We start from the raw sequence: 23,632 nt of genomic DNA on the forward strand, positions 1-23,632 counted from the left end.
GATAATTTTGAAATAAAATTATATAAAAATGTAATAACATTAGACACAGAATTCTATAAAGCGCCAAGAATTTTATCCAGCTTGTTCAATCACCGACTGGGTTATCATTTATTCTCTTTGTGTCTCTGGGATTTATTAGTTTGTACCAAGGGCTAAATAAAAGGTCAGCGAGTCAGCTTGTTAATACTCCATGATATATTATATTTCTAATTTTTATACATTTCTATTAAAATTACAGGAAAGCACATTGCAATATATACAAGAATGAGACATAAAAATGAATAAGCCCGATTTAGGTAAACTTTCTAATGGAATCAAAGGGCAATTCTCTTCTGTTTACCTCTGTGCCCTTAAATATGAAATGTTTCTTTGATTTCCATTTCCCGATCTGACGTCAGGTCAGTTACTATCTAAGAAACCAAAGTAATGTGTCTGATTTCCTCAGATATTAGTCTGAATTACAGAAACATAACACCAAGTGATAACTAATGTATTTGTTTAGAAAATGTCGTTTTCTCTCTTGCTGACAAAAGCATGCCAAAGCCCGAAGAGAGTGGAAACTGGTACAGAGGGCTACAAAGCAAAACACAATCTGAAGTAAGGCACCAAGAACACTGACAGCAGCTACGAGGTTTCTGTCATTTGATACAGGGGTGAACCGCCAGGCGTCCAATCACCGAGGGAGCCGCCTGCAACGAATGGCACGTGCAGTAACTGCAGGATGTGGGAGTCGGACAAGCACAGAAGCCAAGGGGCCACAACCACCAAGAGCCATGACCACCAAGAGCCGCCATGACCACCAAGAGCCGCCACGATGACCAAGAGCCACCACGACGACCAAGAGCCACCACGACGACCAAGAGCCTCCACGACAACCAAGAGCCTCCATGATAACCAAGAGCCACCACGACCAAGAGCCGCCACGACACCCAAGAGCCACGACCAAGAGCCGCCACGATGACCAAGAGCCACTACGACCAAGAGCCGCCACAATGACCAAGAGCCACGACCAGGAGCCACCACGACAACCAAGAGCCACAACCAAGAGCCGCCACGATGACCAAGAGCCGCTACAACCAAGAGCTGCCACGATGACCAAGAGCCACGACCAAGAGCTGCCACAATGACCAAGAGCCACTACGACCAAGAGCCACCACAATGACCAAGAGCCACGACCAAGAGCCGCCACGACACCCAAGAGCCACGACCAAGAGCTGCCACGATGACCAAGAGCCGCCACAATGACCAAGAGCCACGACCAAGAGCTACCACGATGACCAAGAGCCGCTACAACCAAGAGCCGCTACGACCAAGAGCCACTACGACGACCAAGAGCCACGACCAAGAGCCACAATCAAGAGCCGCCACGACCAAGAGCTACCACAATGACCAAGAGCCACGACCAAGAGGAGCCACAACCAAGAGCCACCACGATGACCAAGAGCCACGACCAAGAGCCGCCACGATGACTAAGAACTGCCACAACTAAGAACCGTGGCCTCGCCCTGGCTGGTTTGGCTCAGCGGTCAGAGCATCAGCCGTGGACCAGGGAGGCCCGGGTTTGGTGCCCGCTGAGGGCACGTACCTCGGTTGCAGTTTGTCCCCGGCTCTGGGTGGGGTCTTGCGTTCGTGTGGGTGGCAGCCACTTGATGTGTCTCTCTCACATCAATGTTTCTGTCTCTCTTTTCCTCCCTTTCACTCTATCGGATGATAAATGCAAAAAACAGGTCCTCGGGTGAGAATTAAAAAAAACACACAAAGAACCGTGGTTCGGTGCCATTCTGCCCGCGTTCAAATCCTGTCTCTGTCACTAAGCAGCAATGTGACCTTTTCCTCATCTGTGAGGCAGAGGTAACACCACAACACACCTCATCGCGTACTGCGCGGGTTAGATCAGGTGATTCCTGTGAAGCACTTTGAACGTATGGTCACACGGAGCACATGCCTTTCCTACTGACACCACCATCAGTCCCTGCGGTGGGACGGCTCTGCCCGGGCTCCGCTCCCTGGACGAAGACCGACAGGTGGGGACGGACTACCTGCAGCGCCCCCGAGGAGCCTGTGGAGATGATCCACGGGTTCTCGCTGCTCACGGCAACGTGCACCCCCGTGATCGCGTACAAACAGCTCGCGTAAGCAAATGTGTAATAAATGCTGATTTAGTTAAATTGGGGGTTTAGAATAACAATGTATCTCTTTGAGAGAAACGCTGATCAGCAAAATATAGTATATGGGTGACAAGAAAAAAATGTTTCTGAATGCCCTGCTGGTTTGGCTCAGAGGTTAGAGCCTTGGTTCTCAGACCAGAGGGCCGAGGGTTCAGTTCCACTCAAGGCCGTGCACCTCAGTTGCTATTCGATCAGGGCGTGGGAGGCAGCCCACTGATGTGTCTCTCTCACATCCATGTTGGTTTTTTTCTCTCCCTCTCTTTCCCTCCCACTCTATCTGAAAATCAATGGAAAAACATCCCTGGGTAATGATTATATATATATATATATATATATATATATATATATATATATATATATATATCTCCCATAAACAAATAAAATGAAACAACTATAATAGATCATTATGTTCATAAATGGTTCTTACATAGGTTTTTTAAAGTATAAATCTTTAAATACAATGACTTAAATGTAAGATATAAACTGTACAACTATTAGGATAAATGCAGGTGTACATCTTTGTGACCCTGAATTAGCCAACAGTTCAACTAATAAATCTGGACTCCATTAAAATGAAGAACTGTGTGTCTCAGGAACACACAAGAGAAGACACAAGTGTCACATTATAAAGCTGTACACCTAAAATGTACATGTCAGTAATCAATGTTACCACAATAAATGTAATAAAATATTTTCAAAGCAAACCTAGTACACCTGAAACTCAGATGAAATAATATTGAATGTCAACTGTAATTGAAAACAAAAACAAAAACACAAACACAAAAAAGGAGAACATTTTTCCAAATCAAATACCTAATAAGGATATGCTATTCAGAATATAAAAAGAACTCTTAACTCAACAACAAAGAGTTAAAAAATAGGCAAAGAATTTGAACAGACATTTCCCCAGAGGAGATCTACAAAAGGCCAATACCCACATGAGAAGATGCTCAAAATCCTTAGTCATTAGGGAAGCAAGTCAAAATCACAGGGAGATACAATTTTACACTGTGATGGCTCTAATACAAGAAAAAAAAAAGACAGTAAAAAATGTTGGTGAAGATGTGGAGAAATTGGAACCATCCCATATAAAATGGTCAAAAAGTTTAGTTGTTCCTCAGAAAGTTCAACAGCATTAACACATGAGCCAGTAATATCCATTAACCGGTGATGGATAAACAAATGCGGTACATTATCCCACCCTAGAAAGGAATAAAGTTCAGACGCGTGCTACATGGATGAACTTGGAAAACATTAAACGAAGTCAGAGAAGCCCAAAACAAAAGGCCAAATGATGCATGGTTCCAGTTACATGGAAGTGTCCGGAACAGGTGGACTCATGGGGATGGAGCATCGATCAGTGGTTGGCAGGGAAGGGGGGGAGGGAAAACTGGGAGGGACCGCTGACAGTTACAGAGGTTCTTTCCCGGGTGACGGAAAGGTAGTAGACAGTGGTAATGGTGGTACAACATTGTGAATGTGCTAAAAACCAGTGAACTGTACACATTAAACTGTACACTGAGTTATATGTTATATAAATTTTATCTCAATAAGACAATTGTAAAACAAAGCTTGAAATTGGATAGTTCTCCCCAAAATGCACATCGATTCTTGGTTCTATGCTCTTTCATTTATGCCCCGACTGTGTCAGTGATTGGCATTTTCTGAAATTTTATTCTGATTTCCTGCATGTTATTCCATATCTCTAACTAGCATAAAGACTACCCTCTCCTCTCTATATTAAGCATCATAGATATACATATATATAATTGAAAACATATATATATATTTATATCTATCTCCATATCCATGTCCATTGTATGACACAGATGATCTATGACAGACACACAGAGAAACGGGTGGAAACAGAGAGAACAGGCACATACATGTGGAAGATACAATGAGAAATACTTTCCTAACATAACATCACTTGCTCTTGCATGGATTCCTTCAGAAACAGTGATTTGTTGGTCAAAATTTTACCACTTTGTGTAGTAAATAATTTGTTCAGCAAAGAGTAGTATTTACTGTAAATGCAGTCATTTGCTTATTGATCTGTAGATCCTAGCCCAATGCACCTAGATTCTAAATCAACACTGACATCCTCCCAACGAGAACTGACCCTGAGCATGGGGCCATTCTGAAACACGTGTCTCTCGTCACAAACCACACAGTACTCATTCAACACGGGGATCCGCTGCTCAGCAAACTCAATTGTCTGAATGAAACAACAAAGAGAAACAATTAGGTCACATTCACAAATGAGTTGAAAACCCGCTTAAAGCTAAAACATTCCGGCGGCGTTGGGGTCTTCGCTCCTACCTGCACCAGGAAGCCTCGGTCTCGGATTGGAATGCACTTGGCGCCATTTGGCTATAAAAGCAAAGTGAAAGAACAAAATAATTTTTCAAATGGGGAAGTATGCAAATTGTAGCCTTTGACTTGGTGCACCCATGACTGAATATGGATGCGCTCTTTCTAAGATCACCTGTAACATGAATGGAGTCCCTGGTATGACACGGAGACTGTGGAGGTCCTGTATTACCATGGACTTTCCGTCATTACTACTACAAACCTTTGTCTAAACGAAATAAAGCTTCTTTTTTTCTGACCTTCTGGTAAAACTTTCTAAAACTCCATTACTTACTTCCTCCATGACTCGGTGTCAAATGCTCCTATCTCCTCATTTAGAGTATTTCAATCTTATTTTACAATAAGATAGAACTATTCCTCCAAAGACATATAAGGCAGGCACTGAAAAGAATACACCACTAAATTATTTTATCAACTTCAGCTTAACCATACAGAAGGACGTTGGGATATTCTGTTTCACAGAGTATCTGACACTCTCTTCTTTAGATGTAATAAACATGCAAAACTTTCTACTATGTAACACTTCAACATCATTTTTCTGTATGTCCTCATACTTGGATTTGGTAAGAAATGAGTCTGAAGGGATGTCTACATAGAATTATCAATATATTCCAATACATTTTCTTAACACAAATATAATCTTAAGGTCAAATTTTCAAATTCACTTGAGAAATAAATCTATACGAGAAACACAACTTTCTAAAAAACAGTATCTTTTCTTTTTGCAATCTCATCTATTGCGAGGTGTGTCCATATTAGTAGTTAAGAGCTAAATAAGGATTTCCCCACACAGACATGCACACACATACTTACCAAAAGCAAACAAAACCCTGTATCAACTATTTTATGTAAATTGTGTACATAAGATAGGTCTGTTTCTTTATCTGAAACTGACTAGTGCAGATCACTAGAGGTAAATTTTGCTAAGACTGACTCTTCAGTAAATACTGCCCCAAGTACCGGAGTTTTAACACATTCACCTCCCAGCCTCTCTCCACCAAGAAAAACAGCTTCAGGATAAAGTCACTTGGGGTCTACAGACACCAAGAGCCACCAATGTTGCTTCTCTCTGCAGGTAATGATGTTCATGGCCAGGTTTGGCTCTTAAGTATAACAGAAAGGACATCACTCTTAAGGTACTTATTAGACAAACCTCATCCTCCACTACTTGGAAGAGAAAACCAGAGAGCAGATAAACCTACTTATTAAAACATGCACATTTTAGCTCGCTTCAAAAGAAAGGCTCTGTGAATCCAGGGCCCATCATTCCATGCTCGGCAGCATCTGTTACCCTTTGCACTGGACTGCAGATCAGGAGCTGCATTTATTCTTTTCGGAATCAAAATGAACGTTCCAGCAAACATCTGCTAGGCAACCTAGTATCTACACAAACCGGGAGGTTTAAAGAAACAAACACCTGGCTCCTTTCCTCTACTCAGCTCTAGCCCCTCTGCTACCGCGGGGGGAACTGCAGGAGAGAGCTACGCACGGCAGGCTGGGCGGATGCTGACGAAGGCGCTAAGATACCGATGAGCCCTGAGGTGAGAGAGAGCCTCCTGCCCTCGGCGCTGGGCTCCTGGAGGAGCTCGGGTCGGCACGACTTGGGGGCGCCGGCCGCAGCCTTGCTGAGCAGCTTGTGGCTCTTCAGTCCGTAGAACTCCTCCACCCGGAGGCTGCTGGAGTAGGACCTGCTCAGCAGTTTGTGGGGCTTCAGGCCGGCGTTGTGCTCGCAGCGGGGATCCCCGGAACAGGACCGAGTCAAGAGCTTGTGCGGCTTGAGGGGGCCGCAGTCCTCCTGCTTGATGGCCGCGGGGCAGGGCCGGGCCAAGAGTTTGTGGGACTTAATGGTGGCCACCGCCTGCTCGGCCCTGGGGTCGCTGGACAGGGAGCGGCCGAAGGCCCTGTGGGACTTGGGGGCGCACACGTCCTCGGCCTTGACGGTGCTGGAGCAAGTCCTTCTCAGCAGCTTGTGCGTCTTGGAGATGCCGTCCTGCTCGGGTTTCAGCTTGGACTTGCTCTTGCCGCAGCCGGGGGGAGGGTAGCTCGGCGACCTTCAAAAGGGAACGAGGATTAGGACGCGGCCGGCAGGGCAGCAAAGGCCCGGAGGACGCGCGCCGGCCGTGCGCTCAGGACCATGTGCTCCCCACACGGCCTACCAGCGACAACGGGAATCAAGACAGTGCGGAAGGACCTCGGGAACTGACTCGCATTTTCCCTGAAAAGCAGGAAAAGGTTATCAGGATCTCCCCCCTCCCGCTCATCCCGAGTCCGACAGGACCTAATTTAGGTAGAGAAAACTCGGTGATTAGAAAGCAAAGAATGCACCCAGCCAGCGTGGCTCAGTGGCTGAGCAGCGACCCTGCACCGAGAGGTCGCTGGTTCGATTCCCGGTCAGGGCACATGCCCAGGTTGTGGGCCGGATCCCCAGTGGGGGGCGTGCAGGAGGCGGCCAATGGATGTTCTCTCTCATCGATGTTTCTCTCTCTCCCTCCCTCTCCCTTTCTCTGTCTCTTAGATCAATACAGGAAGAAAAATTTAAAAAGAAAGAAAGCAAAGAATGCAATTTCAGTAAATCTAAGAAAACCGAAACTCGAACACGTCTCTGTTCTGAGGACGTGCGTGGACCCTGAGCTGTGGGGGGAGGCAGACGGAACGCAGCCGCCAGGAGCGGGAAGGATGCTCCGCCCCGAGCCCCTGACACGGAAGCGCACGCAGCCCCGCAGCCCGGGGCCAGGCTGCCTGGTACCCACCTGCGCAAGGTAGAGAACAAATGCAGGGGGGACTTCACCTTCTTCTCCGACAGCTTCTTGCCGTAGAGGCAGCCGGGTTTCTCTCTGCTCTGCTTCCACTGCTGCGTGACGAATGTCTGCATGATTCTGTCAACCCAGAGCGAGTCGGTTACCGCGGCCCGAGGCCGTGCAGGGCGAGCGTCTGGTGTTTATTACGTGGAGGACGCAACTGTCCGCAGGAAACAAAGGCCCGGGGATGAGGGAGATGCTACTTGAGAACCACACGAGATGCTCTCGTATGCAGGAAGGCACCGTGCCGAACACTGTTAGGACTTTACGAATTATTAATAAATTGCTGTGCTATAATTAAAAATGTAAATCACAGAAGAACTGATCAAAGAAGGAGGATAGAGAGAGACTTAAAAAGATTATAAAGCAACACGCCCTGGCCGGTTTGGCTCAGCGGTTAGAGCGTCTGCCTGCAGTCCAGAGAGACCCGGGTTCGGTTCCCAATAAGGGCATGTACCTCCGTTGCAGTTTGTCCCCGGCCCTGGATGGTCGTGTGGGTGGCAGCCACTCTATGTGTCCCTTTCACGTCGATGTTTCTCTCTCTCTCTCTTCCTCTCTCTCTCTCCCACTCTATCTGTACAAAAATTGGAAAAATGTCCTCGGATGAGGATAAAATAAATAAATAAATAAATAAAAAAGATGATAAAGCGACAGCCTTTAGGATCAATGGCATTGGTGGAAGTGGCCGAAAAAAAAATCTGAATTATTTTGTTGGTGTCAGGAACGTAGCTTAAAACATTTTTTGTTGTTGTTAATAATTATAACTTTATTTATTAAGATACCAGCAACGCCAACTTCTTTTTACTTGGTTTGCTTATGTGCTTTTCTTCATGGGAAGTAAGACAAGAGAAAATGTCTGATCCCAAGGACACTAAGCCGTGTGAGAAGGCCCCATGGAGAAATCTGAAATCAGCACAGTCAGTCTCATTTCACTGTACATATGATTTTTTAAACCTTTAGCTATTAGCATAAAGCAGGGATTTGGCAACGCCTGACCTCAGCGTGCTCAGTCAGGCTCACTCCGCGCTGTTTCGTGGCACGAGCCCTGGCCCGTGGCCGGAGGGCTGGGACCGCGCGGCCTGAGAAGGGGCCCACGCGGCAGGACCCTCGTGTCCCGCCTTTCGGTGGCAGTGGACCCTTCGTCTGACACTGAGGCAGACGGGAGCTGTGCCAGTTGAGAAGTAGGAGTGAGATAAAGGAAATGTCCTGACTGCCTTCCTTCTTCTGCACGTTCTTTTCGGTGATTTGCAACAGATTGCTTCTGTTACAACAGAACAATGGCCCACTATTCGCTCAGAATTTACAATGTATCGGGAAAGTAAAATATGAACCTCCAATGCAGATTTTTTTTCTCTTTAATTCTCAGGACACCTGCAGGAAGTAGCTATGTGCGTGGTGACAAACAGGAGAGGAAAGCAAGTCTGCCCGAGTCAGCCAGGGGAATGAAACGGCAGAGCGGCCGGACCCGCATTATCCAATACGATGGGCACACGGGAACGTCTGTTCAGAGAGACAGGTGTGGCCCTTGGCACTGAGCCAACATGGGTGTCTCCATGTCCTTCAGGTCTTACTGAACCAACTCAGGTCACCGGAAAGCTCAGCACCGAGCCCACTCCCCCCACCTCCGTCTGCCCGTGAGGTCAGCGAGGAGGCCACATGCGAAATGACGGGGTCTGTTCAGCTGTCGAGGAGGTGAGGAGGTGAGGAGGGAGAAGGCATGGACCTGTGATCGAGTGAGCACAGTTCCAATTTGCAGTAAATCCACCTCAGAGCTCAGGACAAGGAGATTTCATTTCATACTTAATTTCTGAAGACTGTTTTCATCCAAGATTGCGGCAAGATTTAAACGTCATCGCAATCTTAGAGTCATCCTTTGCCCTGTCCCCAGTCTGAAACCCTCAGTGACCCTCTGTACCGCTTCCTCCTAGGAAACACGGACACTCCGCGTACCATCCGACAGACCCAGCAGTACATATCAAGGATCATGAAAACAAGGTTTAAGTCCGTATCACCAGACTTGCCACATAACTAGAATGTATCCAGAGACGTGAACAACTTTTTAAAAATGCCAACCATTTGGGAATGTTAATAAAGTGCGGCACATATTCCATAAGGTAGATCAGTGGCGGATACAGTGCCTAGCTTTCCTCCATTTCTCAGGGGTGGAATTATGCACATCACTTCTTCGTACACATCACTTCTTCGTACGAATCCGAATGACATACTCAGGAGCCTTTAAGGGTAGGAAGCCATTCATTCAGATACGTCTGCGTTTTGATAATTCCTGCCTTGTTTGGACCCACCTCATTTCACTTAAGAAAAGTGTGTAAGAGGTTTACAAAAGTACATGAAGTGGACTTTGGGCGATAACGGTGTGTCAAAGGAGGCGCAGATGGCCCAGGTGAGGGAGGCGGTGTTCGGGAGGCTGTGCCTGTGTGGGGAGGGGTATACGGCAAGCCTCTGTGCCTTTAATTTTGCTGTGGACCTACAACTGCTCTAATAAAAAAAGCCATTAAATACAAACATTTTCAAACACAGGGAGACAGTTGGGGGAGGGGGAAAACATCACAGGTGTGCCACGGTGAGGTGGTACCCAACTGGGCTGGCATCACAGAGACGCTCAGCTCCAAGACCTGTGAGATACCAGCTCAGTGCAGCAGACAGACTCTGCCTGGAAAAGCAACAGATTGTTCTGGAAAACAAACCTGGGTGGTTGTGCGGAACACCGAGAAAGGGCCTTCGTGAATCCTTATAAAGAAAACACTGCGTAATATGATGTGCTAAACGTGTGTGCAAGATGAATTTAGTTACTGAGATGGAGAATTCTAAATATTAAAGGTTTTTTTACTTATACATATTTAAATCAAACCCTGGGGGTTTGCAAGACTTTTTCCTGTCCAATGTGATCCACATACAGGTCACGTTTGAGACAATGTGGCGCTCTGTGACACGTCCAACTACACGTGTAGCTTCCTACCACACTTACCACCACAAGCGAACTGAGCACAGTCAGTCCCGCATTTTGTAAATGAAACTGAACTGTTTCAGTCTCTCTCTTGGAGCACTGCTCAGTGAAAAGCTAAGTCATGGTGCCTGGTGACATTTCATTTGGGTAGAGGTGGACGGGCAGATGGCGTCATTCTGGAGGGACCACACCGCAAATTTAAATGGAAGTGAATTTTGTATATTCAGAAGAATAAGTAATCCTTGGAAAGTCTCCATGAGCCCACATTCTTAAAGCTGCCAGTTGAGTAAGTATGGAATTGATTAAGTTTCTATTTTGACTGTGACTGATTGAGATCTGCTCCACATTTCAGAAGCTGGTTCAAGTGGAGTAATTTTATGTTTGCAAGAGATAAGGTGGCTCATCGTAGGAGCTAAGGTCCAAACACAAAGTACAGGGTTTCTTTAATAAAGGAACCTTTCCAAGGTGTGGAGGTGGGAACCAGGGACAGGGCGGGAGTCCAGGGAGTCTGCAGAACTGTCCCCACCTGTCAGCACCAGGGAACAAGCAGAGAAAAACTCTAGAACCATGAGGGGCACGCCCGGCAGGGATGCAGCCGAAGCTGACAGAGCTTCAGGGATGGCCTGCTCATGGTGACCTCCCCGGGGAGAACCAAAGACAGGGAACATTCCCGCAGGCCCTTCCTCCTGTCGGCCCCGTGAGAGAGTGGACACTGGTGTCCACCCGGGACAGCCTCCCAGGTGCAGAGCCAGGTGTCGGCGACATGAGAGCGAATCTGGAGGAGCGCACAGGGGGCGCCGGGCCAGTTTTGAAGTCACACCCTGCCCCCTAGATTCCCAGTGCAGCTCTGAGCTTCCCAACGAACCCCTCTCCTAATGTGCTCACTCCGAAGAGTCCTTACTGAACACAACTAGGGGTGGGATGATGGGGACAGTCAGAACTCAGCTCTCTCAAACAGTCACAGATTTTTCATTCTTTAAAAACTTACTTTTTCAGCTGATGTCCCAATCCAAACCGCTCTTTGGTGGAAATCTGAAAGACATCAACAGTGGGTACTGAAAGAAAAAAAAAATCAGTCAGAATGAGGAGCTTGAGAAACTCAACCACCAGCCAGGAAACAAGGGTAGTAATATATATCACTCTGTGTGCATGTGTGTGTGTATCCATATAAGAAATGGTACATATGTGCATATGTATACGTTACATAACATGTAATATACACACATGTAAAAATAGTGTACACACAGTGCTATGCATTGCTTATATGCTTTCTGTACAGAGAATTTGAAGATCATTCTTGATCATTACATGCTGTATCTTAAGGCATAATATGTGTATATATAAATTTATAATGTGTATAATAATGAAGAACGATTTTAAAAATGATATTAATTGTGAGCAGCAATGTGTAGATCAGTGAACACTATTCTTTCATTGGGAGAGAAAGGTCTCCATATGTACACACCTCTTTCTGGAATAGAATACCAGAGGGTGCGGGTAAGGCCCAGGTCATTTGCTGTTCACTACAGGCCCTGTCATGGATCTCCCATTTTTACCAGATATATGCATTTCTGTAAGTTAATAACTGTTTAGGAAATTAAGAACCTTTCAAAAAAGTCACTTACTAGTCATCATTCAATGGTTTTATTCCATTTTTCCTTATTTTATATAATTTAGGTTGGGAAAAACTGCTTAAGATACGTGAAAATTATTCTAATACTCTGATCATGGAAACATAGAGGTACCAAAAACAAAATGATTTATACAGAACAAACATTTTAATGTTAGTTGTTTACCACTTTAAAGTAAAAGCATCCCTGTCCTTGAGATCAGAAATCAGACTTATACACCACCAATTTGGAAAAACTGTGCATCGTAAGAATCATAACAATTGCGTTTTTTTTACTTAGACTGTATTTCCCCACGTACAATGAAAATAACCCTTATCTTTGATTTCAAAGTCGATAAGGGGGTAGGTGTACTTCTTCAATTCTTTTCATTCCTGTTCACTCCCAGATACAGTGTCAGATTAGCTCTAGCAAATATTATAGTTCACACAAGTATTACTTATACATTCCCAAGGCCTAGACATAAATGCTTCTCAAAAGAACTGGTAACTAGGTCAGTCTGAACCTTGGATCAGGCGTACAGTTTTTGCAAGTTACGCTGATACCCTCATAGACATATTACAAAACAGTCAAGACATACTTTCTCGCTTTTTAATTTGCTTGCAATGATCCGAATCATAAAATAAAATGAAGCCTAATTGTTTTTTCTGGAAGGATAAACTATGTGTTCCTTTTTAGTATCACTGTCTCTTGTTGCTGTCATGCATTTCACATGAACGCTCATTTTCCGAAGGAAAAATAGCCTCGGGGAAATGCACGAGCCAGCCGGCGACGTGGAGAGAGTCCGAACGGGCCTCATCACAACCAGGCACTCGGGAAACAGGAGGACACCAGCAAAGGAACAGAAACTTGGAATAATGCCAGCCCCACCTGAGAACCTTCCAGAGAATTGTACTACAGAGAGAACAGATGGAAGCATCTTCAAGGGCCCTACAGGGCTGACCCCACACCCCATCCTATGGAAGAGGCGGGAGCGAAGGCACACCACCACTCACACCTCCAGGTAAAAGGGGTGCAGGAAGGGGGCAGCGATGTCCCGGGCAGCTCCCCGCAGGGCTGGACTGGCAGGCTTCCTCCTCGTTCCTGCCCCGTGACCCACCATCTAAGGTCAAGCTGGAGCCTGAGCTAAGATTTGGGGGCAAAGCTTTACTACGGATTGCCTCCTGGAGAAACCAGTCGGGGATGGAGGACGGGAGGAAGACAGGAGAAGGGTCAAGTCCGAGCTCCAGCTGGCCCTGCGGGGACACTGGAGGACAAATTACCCCACAAAGCCTGCCCAGCCTCGAGACAATGTCACTGGGCCCCAGGGCCCCACTGTCACACAGAGGGTTGGGCAGAGGTAAGGGACCCCCAGGAGACAAGGCTGCACCATGTCCAACAGGGAAGCCCGGGGTGAGCTGCCAACAGTGAGACCCGAAGACGCTGGGGGGGACAAGGTGCGGAACTGAGAGCCAGTCCGCTCTCCCCAGCTGTCCGGTCTCCGAGCCAAGGCAGGCAGAGCAGAGGGCGTGTGCACCCTTTCTCCCAGCTTCTTCATGGGAGACCTTGTACACAAATCACGCTAACTGCCGAAGCAAGTGCCTTTCAACTCCTGCTTCAACACCGAGCGAAACAAAACTTCATCTCTAGGAATAAAATCATCGATCTCAGACGATTAGTGATTTATGTTCACAACCAAATTCAGAATAATGCTGCCTAAATAAAATAAATGCAATTGATGAGAAAGATAAAATCAGAGGGTATCAGTAAAGATGGCAGTCAAATTAAAAATAGAAGGGGAACATTACATCAAAGAGTGATCATGAAAAAATCAACTTAATGGAGAAGACAAGTAGAAAAACATATAAAAGGCTCAGGTGAAAGATGAAACAATACACAATATGAAGCCAGAGGTGTGAGATCCAATCCACCCATGTCAGGTGAGCAGACAAAAAAGGAACAACCCAATAATTACATAAAAGTTGTTTGGGTAAATTAAGACTTAAGTATATCAATTTTTAAAACATATAAAAGAATATCAAGGAGAAAGAAGAAAAAAAAAAACAGCCCAGTAAGTACATATAACAAGCATAAACAAAACCAAAATAGAGTTATTTCAAAGGAATAAAATGAAAACACTTCCGTATATAAACTAGCGTGATTTTTTAAAAGAATTTTTGCCTTTGGGGGGGAACGATTAGGACCCCATCAATGTATCCTTGGTCAAGCTTGTTCACAAAACCCAGGGCCATTCTCAGGTAGGAAAAGGCAAAGCACAACCCTCCTTGTCTTCGGTTCACAAACTATTAAATATGTAAATCAACTAACAGATGAAAAATCAAATTATGGATGAGTTGTAATACTAGATAAGTGTTTTTGAATGATAAAATCATCTAAACATGAATTAAAGTGTAGTTGTTCAAATATGTATAAAACCATGCAATTATAACATGTCTTTAAAGAGACACCGTGATGGGCAGCTCCGTCTGAAACTGACCATGATTTAAACATGAGCAACAGCAGGGAGATTACAGGACCGCGTACCCCGTTCCCTTCTCTCACTTGTGGACTTGGGCGGAGCAGAGGGGACTGATCCAATTCTGTTCCTAACCCCCATAATTAAACAATTAAAAAGTTCTCACATGAAAGCTTGTTCCCCTTTAACCACTACCAGAATAGAATGACATGGGCACATTTCAAATCATTAAAAAAAGAAAAGAAAAACCAGATATCTATAGGCTAGAACAGTGCACAGATAGTACAAATCATGCCATTTTAGAATATTTAATGACTTGAGAACAGTCTCATGACATAACATTAAGATGCATAAATACCAATCAATTCAATGCCCACTTTATGGAAATCAAACATGCATGTATAGAAAACGTAAACCATCCACAGTTTTTTTAGTATACAGGGATTATGAGTAATTATTTTTCTTCTGTATTACATGTAAATGTATTTGAAACAACCACAATAAGAAACACCTATTGCCTACCACTAAATCGCTTCGGTGACTGTTATTTGTATCGAGGACTGATTGAGTAGAATACATTACACAAACAGAGAAAAGAGGTGGCAGAAAAATCATTTTCAAAATGAGTGATTTCCCTGTATATTTCATCAACTTGAAAGGACAGCCATTCTTCTCCTGTGAAAACTAAAACAGGTGTAGGTTCCGTGACATGCCTAAAGAAAACAGTGGAGCATGGACGGCAGATGAAAGATGGTTGCAACCTCAGGAGGAACCATCTACATTCCCATCCCTTGATTCTCAGTGGGTTCTTCCACTACTGTGATCAACAGAGCACAGTGGGAGGTTCCCAGAGCCTCTTGCCAGGCAGCACCCACACCCTGTCTCTTGGAACACTTGCCTTCGGACCCCAGATACCATGTTACAAGTAGCCCAAACCCCATGAAGAAGTCATGTGCAAGGTAGACACTCGAGTCAAGAGCCTAGCTGGGCTCCAAGATGACATCTGCATCAGTTACCAGCTACGTGAAAGTTTAGCTACTTGAGCATCCAACCTTTAATGACAGAAGCCTCACACATCGTCCATCTGAATGCAAAACACAGGGGATTCCAAGCAAGAGCTGCCCAGTTGATCCAGAGAATGGTGAGAGATGAGTTGTTCAAGCTGCTACATTTTGAGTTGTTATGCAACAGTAGGTAACAGGGACAAAATGAATAGATCCAGCCGCGCACGCGCGCGTGTGTGTGTATGCATCTAAGTTAGTAGGCAGGAAAAAAGGAATTTAATTCATAACTCTTGGAAAGATTTATAGCAGGATCCTTTGTCATAAATAGCTATCCATTGAGATACAGCAAAATCATCCCTTAAGGTACTGGAACACAAAAATATTATTTTGATCTTCATTTTCAAAAACAGAGATATATTACACTCAGGTTAAATTCATCAGTAATCAAGGGTGAGAAAAATATAGATGAAAATTAAATCTCAGGATGGAGAGTGGAGAGAGAGGAGCATGGCGGGGGGCAGCACTGGTGGGTGGGTGAGAGGGTGAGCGAGTGTGAGCGGGTGTGAGTGTGGATGAGCATCCACGCAGCAGTGTGGAAACGTAGGGCAGATGTTTCCAGCGCTGTGGACGGCGGAGCAGCTGGCTACCTGCCCGCTGTGCAATCTTGTCAGGTGCTTCTCCTTGCTAGGTGCTTCTCCTTCTAGGGACTGGGCGGCCCCACTATTTTGGAAGATCTGCTGGGTCCTCCTTGGAAGGAGGCCGTGGGGAGCGGCTAGGGCCCAGCACCTCGTGGGCACGAGTGTGCCTTGCACCATCAGCCTGGCGACCTCTGCTATGCCGATACCAACCTACGCACAGTAGCCCACCACCCAGGCACCTGCCCTGGCAGAAGCAGAGGCAGCAGCGGCACCTCAGGACTCGTGCACCCCAGCAGCACACCAGCTGCACCCGCACCCCCTAGCGGTGCCTACAATGACACAGGAACGCGAGTGGAGAGCCGCCAGGACTCCCAGATGACGGGACTGGATCTGAGGACCAGGTCTGGCATGACCCAACACCTCTGGAGGCACCCACCTGCCAGCACAACCCGGTGCACCCCAAACCACAAGGCTGCGAAATGGTGAGACAAAGAATCTCCAAATGAAAGAAAATGAGGAATCACCAGAAAATAAATGAAATGAAATGGAGGCAATCGGTTCGTCAGATAAAGAATTCAAAGTAATGGTAGTAAAGGTGCTCAAACAATTTAGGGAGAATTACAAGCAACTTAATGAGAACTATAAAGAACTCAGCAGGAGATTGAAAAAAGAGGTAAAAGCTGTTAATAAGAATGAAGTGGAAACAAAGAATGACATTGCTGAAATAATCACCTTGGAAGGATTCAATAGGACATTAGAAAAAACAGAGGACCAAATCAGCAAGGTAGAATTCAAGGTGGAAAAACCACTTAGCCCAGCTGCTATGGCTCAGTGGTTGAGCATCAACCCATGCACCAAGAGGTCACCAGTTCGATTCCTGGTCAGGGCACATGCCCAGGTTGTGGGCCAAATCCCCAGTGGGAGGCATGCAGGAGGTGGCCTATCAATGTTCTGTCTCTTCGATGTTTCTATCTCTCCCTCTCCCTTCCCTTCCTCTCTCTCTAAAATTGAGAAAAAATATTTTTTTAAAGATTAGCAAATCATATCCAGCAGTATATTAAAAATGTTATTCACCACAACCAAAAGGGATTTATCTCAGGGATGCAAGGCTGGTACAAAATTCACAAATCTATAAATGTGATATACCACATAAACAAAATGAAAGATAAAAATTATATGATCATATCAACAGATGCTGAAAAAGCATTTGACAAAATGCAACATCCATTTTTGATAAAAAACACTTAGCAAAGTGGGAATAGAAGGATCATACTTCAACATAATAAAGGCCATATATGACAAACCTACAGCCAACATCATACTCCATGGGCAAAAAATAAAAGCATTTCCCTAAAGAACAAGAACAAGTCAGGGATGTTCACTTTCACATTCAACACAGTACTGGAAATCTTATCCAGTGATCAGACAAGAAGAAAAAATAAAGTCATCCAAATTGGAAAGGAGGAAGTGAAACTGTAATTATTCACAGAGGACATAATATTGTACATAGAAAACACTACAGACTCCACCAAAAATCTACTAGACTTGAGAAATGAATCTGGCAAAGTAGTAGGTTACAAAATCAACATTCAGAAATTAATGGCATTTTTATACACCAATAATGAACACTCAGAAAGAGAAACTTAAAAAAAAATCTCATTTACCATTGCAACAAAAAAATTAAAATACCTAGGGATAAACTTAACCAAAAAGGTAAAAGACCTGTTCTCGGAAAACCTCAGGACATTGGAGAAAGAAATAGGGGACGATATAAAAAATGGAAGCATATACAATGTTCATGGATTGGAAGAATCAACATCATTAAAATATCCATATAACCCCAAAGTAATATATAGATTCAATGTAACCCCTATTAAAATACCAAAGGCATATTTCACAGAGTTAGAATGAAAACTCCAAAAGTTTATATGGAACTCAAAAAGACCCCTAATAGCCACAACAATCTTTAAAATGAAGACCAAAGTTGGAGGAATCGCAATATCAGATATCAGGTTATACTACAAAACCACTGTAATCAAAATAGCCTGGTACTGGCACAAGAACAGGCACACAGATCAATGGAACAGAACAGAGAACCCACAAATTGACCCAAGACATTATGCTCAATTAATATTTGACAAAGGTGGTAAGAGCATACAGTGGAGTAAAGACAGTCTCTTCAATAAATGCTGTTGGGAAAACTGGACAGCTACATGCAAAAAAAATGAAACTTGACCACTAACTTACACCATACACAAGAATAAACTCAAAATAAAATTTTAAAAAAGACTTAAATATTAAGTCATGAAACCATAAATATCCTAGAAGAAAATGTAGGCAGAAAAATTGTAGACATCACAAGAAACAAAATTTTCACCAACATATTGCTTAGGGCAAGAGCAACAGAAACAAAAAAAAATTTAAAAATGGGGCTACATCAAACTAAAAAGCTTCTGCACAGCAAAAGAAGCCAGCATAAAAATGAAAAGGAACCCACTGTATGGGAGAACATATTTGCCAATGACACATTGGATGAGGGGTTAATTTTCAAAATATATAGTGTGCTCATACTCAACAAAAGAAAGACAAATAATCCAATTAAAAATGGGCAGAGTATCTGAAAAGACACTTCTTTAAACAGGGCATACAAAGGGGGCCAAGAGACATATGAAAAAATGCTCAACATCCCTAACAATCATCAAACAAGTGCTGGCGAGGGTGTGGAGAAAAGGGGACTCTAGTACGCTGCTAGAAACAATATGGTGTTTAAAAAAAAATTAAAAATTGAACTGCCATTTGACCCAGTGATCCCACTTCTAGGAATATACCTTAGGAAGCCTGAAACACTAATCAGAAATAATTTATGCACCCCCTATGTTCATCGTAGCGCTATTCACAATAGCTATGATCTGGAAACAGCCCAAGTATCCATCAGTAGATGAGTGGATAAAAAGCTGTGGTACATGTACACAATGGAGTACTATGCAGCTGTGAGAAAGAAAGATCTCTTACCATTTGAGAAGATACGGAGGGACCCAGAGAGTATTATGCTAAGCAAAATAAGCCAGTCGGAGAAAGACAAGCACCATATGATCTCACTCATTTGTGGAATATAATGAACAAAATAAGCTGTCGAACAAAACAGATTCAGACTTGGAAGCAGGGAACAGACAGACAAACCTCAGAGAGAAGGAGGTGGCGGGGGGAGATAAACCAAAGATCTTACATGCATATATGCACAACCGATGGACACAGACAGCAGTGTGGTGAAGGTGTGTGTGTGGGGGGGGGGGGGGGAGTGGGGAGGAGGGTGTCAACGGGGAAAAAAGGAAGGATATCTGTAATACATTTAACAATAAAGATAAATTTTTAAAAAATAATCTCAGAATCATAGACATAATCAAATCTAAGGGCAACCCAAAAGACACTTGCTGAAGTTTTGCTATCTGCAAAGTTCCCTGTTGGGTTTGAATGTGCTTATTTCAGAGCAACCTGTCAACTTCGGAAATCTATACAACTCAATGTTATATGTTTCTCTATTAGTTATATTAGCAATAAACCATCTTTGTTAGAAGTGTATTTAAATATCATCATCAAGACAGCTGCATTTGCGCTTAGAATATCCAACTGCACAGTGTGCTTAATGCTCAGCTAATTAATCCTCGAAACAGCAGAGAAATAAAACCGACCTGGGCCATTCAAATACTGCGTCAGCGAGCAGTGCAGCCGGACGATGATGGGCTCTGTCCGAACCATTTCCCAGGCCACAGCGATCTCCTCCTGGCGAAACAGACGCGTGGGGAAGATGCATTAGTCCTGTTAGAGTTCTCGGTGCATTTTCCCCAGTTTAAAAACATTTTTAAACTTATGTTGAAGACATGCATAAATCATTAAGCCTTACAAATGATCGCCAAACCGACCGGTTTGTGAAAAGAAAACCAAAGTACTTTTAATTTTTGCCTTCTCACGTGAAAATAAAAATGAAAACGTAAGAAATACTGAAGTACTATACTGGGAGCCTGAAAATTTCAGGGAATATTTAAGAATCAACACAAATACATACATATTTCTATACACATATATGTGTACATATATGTGTGTGTGTATATATAAGCTGTTTCTTCAACCAGTCAAAGCATTTCTTCATAAATTACTCTGAAAAAGCCAATGTTATAAATGTCAATAGCATAAGAGAAACAAAAGTTATATTTTTCTCCAACAGAAATAAGCATTTTTTAAATATAGCCATCACGTTGCATACATTGATACTTACGTCAAGAAAGCTGACATCGATATGCAAATCAATATCTACGTCATCAATGGCTCCGTACTCCCTGGAAGCAAAGATTAGCATCAATTTTTTTTTTTTCAACTTCCTGAGAAGACGGAGTGTCCTAGGTTGTTTAAGTTAAAAGCTGAATAATAGTCTCATCTCTGATTTGCAGACAGCTCAGGAATGACTGGACCTGAATTAACTAACTGCGTCTAGTTGGACTGCCGTGTCCTGTGACCCCTTGGTCCCCGACAGACATTGTTCCACCTTCAGCCACGTGCACACGCACAGGTCGTGTCAAGAGTTTTTTTGGCCCATAGTTTCAAACATCCCCGGTTCTCTGTGGCAAAGCAAACAATCTCGAGTGGCTTCCCTGTGCTCACCGGGCTCCCCGAGGGTGCAGAGTGGCTTCCAGAACCATGAATGAGTCTCAGACACGAAGACGGGGCGGGGAAAGGATTTCCTGCCACAACAACATGCCATGAATTTTCTTCCGTCGATGGCTCTGCAGGGGAGCCAGGTGGTCCCACAGAAACGTGACTGTTCGATCGGCGGCTCAGAAAGTCTAACCCAGCAACGACAGCGCCCTTCCACACAGACCAATGAAGGCCAGCTTTTCTCCAGCCCAGGGAGCACCACACACCAGCATGTTGCTTAAAAGGCTAACAGAAGAGTCCTGGCCAGTTTGGCTCAGCGGTTAGAGCATCGGCCTGCGGTCCAGAGAGAGCCGGGTTCGGTTCCCGCTAAGGGCATGTACCTCGGTTGCAGTTTGTCCCCGGCCCTGGTTGGTCGTGCGGGTGGCAGCCACTCGATGTGTCCCTTTCACATCGATGTTCCTCTCTCTCCCTCCCACTCTACCTGAACAAAAAATGGAAAAATGGCCCTGGCCGGTTTGGCTCAGCGGTTGGAGTGTCGGCCTGCGGTCCAGAGAGAGCCGGGTTCGGTTCCCGCTAAGGGCATGTACCTCGGTTGCAGTTTGTCCCCGGCCCTGGTTGGTCGTGGTTAGAGCGTCGGCCTGCGGTCCAGAGAGAGCCGGGTTCAGTTCCCGCTAAGGGCACGTACCTCGGTTGCAGTTTGTTCCCAGCCCTGGTCGGTTGTGTGGGTGGCAGCCGCTCGATGTGTTCCTTTCACATCGATGTTTCTCTCTCTCTCTCTCTGTTCCTCTCTCTCCCTCCCACTCTACCTGAACAAAAAATGGAAAATTGTCCTTGGGTGAGGATTGAAAAAAAAAAAAAGTTAACAGAAGAGTATAAAAAGGATGGTTTTTATATCCTCCCTAGACACACGTCTCTGTTTTTGATGTTTTTATAAAAGTCTGGGCACCAACGCTACGCCTAGTGAGGGAGACAGCTGGAAAGATGGCAGAAATGACAGAAGTCAATGGTCAACATTTACGGAGCCGGAAATTGCTCTCGGGATGTTTTGCATGTGTGACCAGATGCACTCATTCATACATGCATTAACCAGACCCCAAGTGATCAAGGCAGCCAGCTAGCATCCCTCTGTGCGTACAGAGTCGAACCTGAACACGTACGTCCTATTTATTCATGCTGCTGCTCAGTCAACCTTCAGTCGACCACCACTCTGTGCTGGAAACCAGGTTGGACATTGATGGGTGATCTCGTTAGGGCCCCTCAGAGCCTTCCCACAAGAGCACTACTGCCGTCCTCACTTCCAGAGAGAAAACCCAGGTGCCGGAAAGCACGATCTGAAGGGCAGAGAGGAAGTCGGTGGGAAAGGCAGCTGCTGAGTCAGCGCTGCTGAGTCAGTGCCTGGCACCTAGCACGCAGTCAATGAAAATGTCTGTGTATCAGACAAACATTCGGGTAATGCTAATAGAGTACGAAACTGTGGCACTTCTACAGGGTTCAGGGAAGGCATTTCGAATGATTCGATAGTTTATGTAAATTGATGCATAAAAGAATCTAGGTAGCCTTTTTACTTTTGATATCTAGGGCAAAAACTTGCGGCATTTTAAAATACAGCTTAGCCTCTCTCCTTTCTCCATCCTCCCTTTAAAAATAATGGAAAGCACTGAGCACATTTTTGTTATTTAAAAAATCGCACTTTCTTTTCTTTCCTGATAATTCATTTAAAGGTTAGAAGATGAAAAGGTCAAAAATTCACATAGCGAATGTTTAGAACTGCGTGTGCCAAAACATGTGATCATGCTATTCAGAGTAAGAGCCTTCATTACCTTATGCAAAAGTAGACATCATATGCAGATTTAAATAAAAAAAGATGCCACCTCGTGATGGAGTTACTCAGAACCTAGACAAGCACAGGACTCAGCCCTGAAGCGCTGCTTCTGTGCCTCTAGTTCTGGGTTCAGTAAACTGTCCAGGAACGGTCAAGACAGTAAGTATTCTAGGCCACACAGAGTCTCTGTCATTCTCCTCTTGCTTGTCTGTCTGTTTGACAACCTCTTTAAAAGCACCCACGTGTGGCTCACGAGCTTTGCAAAACCAGGGCCCAGGGTCACGATGTGCTGACCGTGAGCCGGCCAGTTATTCAGAAATACGACACGTCAAATATCCACAGTGAGGCGTGGAAAGAAGAGGAGTACAGGTGATGCTGGGGACAGACTGACGATGGTCCACAGACACTCGAGGGGGTGAAGCGTGACTACAACCATTGCCCCCAAATTACAGCTCGTGCAGTGTCCCCTGGAAGAACGTACGTAACAGCAGAAGCTGGGAATGAAATGAACACTGAGTAAGAAAACACTTAAACTACAGCACATGGACATGATTTTTTAAGAATTACCCATTACTAACAAAGTGGATAATAAAAACATTTAATATCCTGAAGGAAATGTTCCAACATACCACTTACTAAGCAAGTCGATCACCAAAGAAGTATGCAAACTAATATAACCATTTAATAAAATAGAATTAAGAAAGCCAATAAAGTAAAGAGAGTACATCTATCCTAACTAAATTGTGGGTGAAATTTACTTCATAAATGTGCTATATATTTTCTAAAAACGGAGACTTTTTCTGATTAGAAAAGTAATATAGGCTCACTATATATTAAATGACAAATAGAAAAACAAGCAAAAATAACTCTGTGACACCCCCACTCCGGGATCATTCTTTTGCTTCTATCTCAGGCTGGTCTCTTTCGGATACTAATGTATCACACGACATACAAGAGACTGGGGACAGTACCATAGGTCAAGACTCCTGTGCTATTCTTCACTTCTTCTATGACTGTGGTTTCTGAATCGTGGAATAGCTTCCTCAACGACAAACTTAAGTGGCTGTATTTGTATAAACAGAATTGCATAATGTAACATTAGGCTGCTTTCCATTCTTTCTTTACACTGTA

At 44.4% G+C, this 23,632-nt stretch overlaps 1 protein-coding gene across 2 annotated transcripts in view; it reads right to left on the bottom strand.

The window, feature by feature from the left end:
- Positions 1 to 23,632, bottom strand: part of PARP8 (poly(ADP-ribose) polymerase family member 8) — a 159,003-nt gene that overhangs the window by 34,118 nt on the left and 101,253 nt on the right. For both annotated transcript variants that reach the window (XM_036280605.1, XM_036280606.1), the window contains 7 exons: positions 20,303 to 20,363; positions 19,719 to 19,809; positions 11,293 to 11,359; positions 7,292 to 7,417; positions 6,031 to 6,592; positions 4,491 to 4,541; positions 4,291 to 4,386 (listed from right to left, as the gene is read on the bottom strand). In XM_036280605.1, the coding sequence (XP_036136498.1) occupies positions 4,291 to 4,386; positions 4,491 to 4,541; positions 6,031 to 6,592; positions 7,292 to 7,417; positions 11,293 to 11,359; positions 19,719 to 19,809; positions 20,303 to 20,363 (1,054 nt within the window). The remainder of the gene's footprint in view (positions 1 to 4,290; positions 4,387 to 4,490; positions 4,542 to 6,030; positions 6,593 to 7,291; positions 7,418 to 11,292; positions 11,360 to 19,718; positions 19,810 to 20,302; positions 20,364 to 23,632) is intronic.

The sequence above is a fragment of the Molossus molossus genome, unplaced genomic scaffold (assembly GCF_014108415.1).
Source record: "Molossus molossus isolate mMolMol1 unplaced genomic scaffold, mMolMol1.p scaffold_m16_p_3, whole genome shotgun sequence".
Lineage (NCBI taxonomy): Eukaryota > Metazoa > Chordata > Mammalia > Chiroptera > Molossidae > Molossus > Molossus molossus.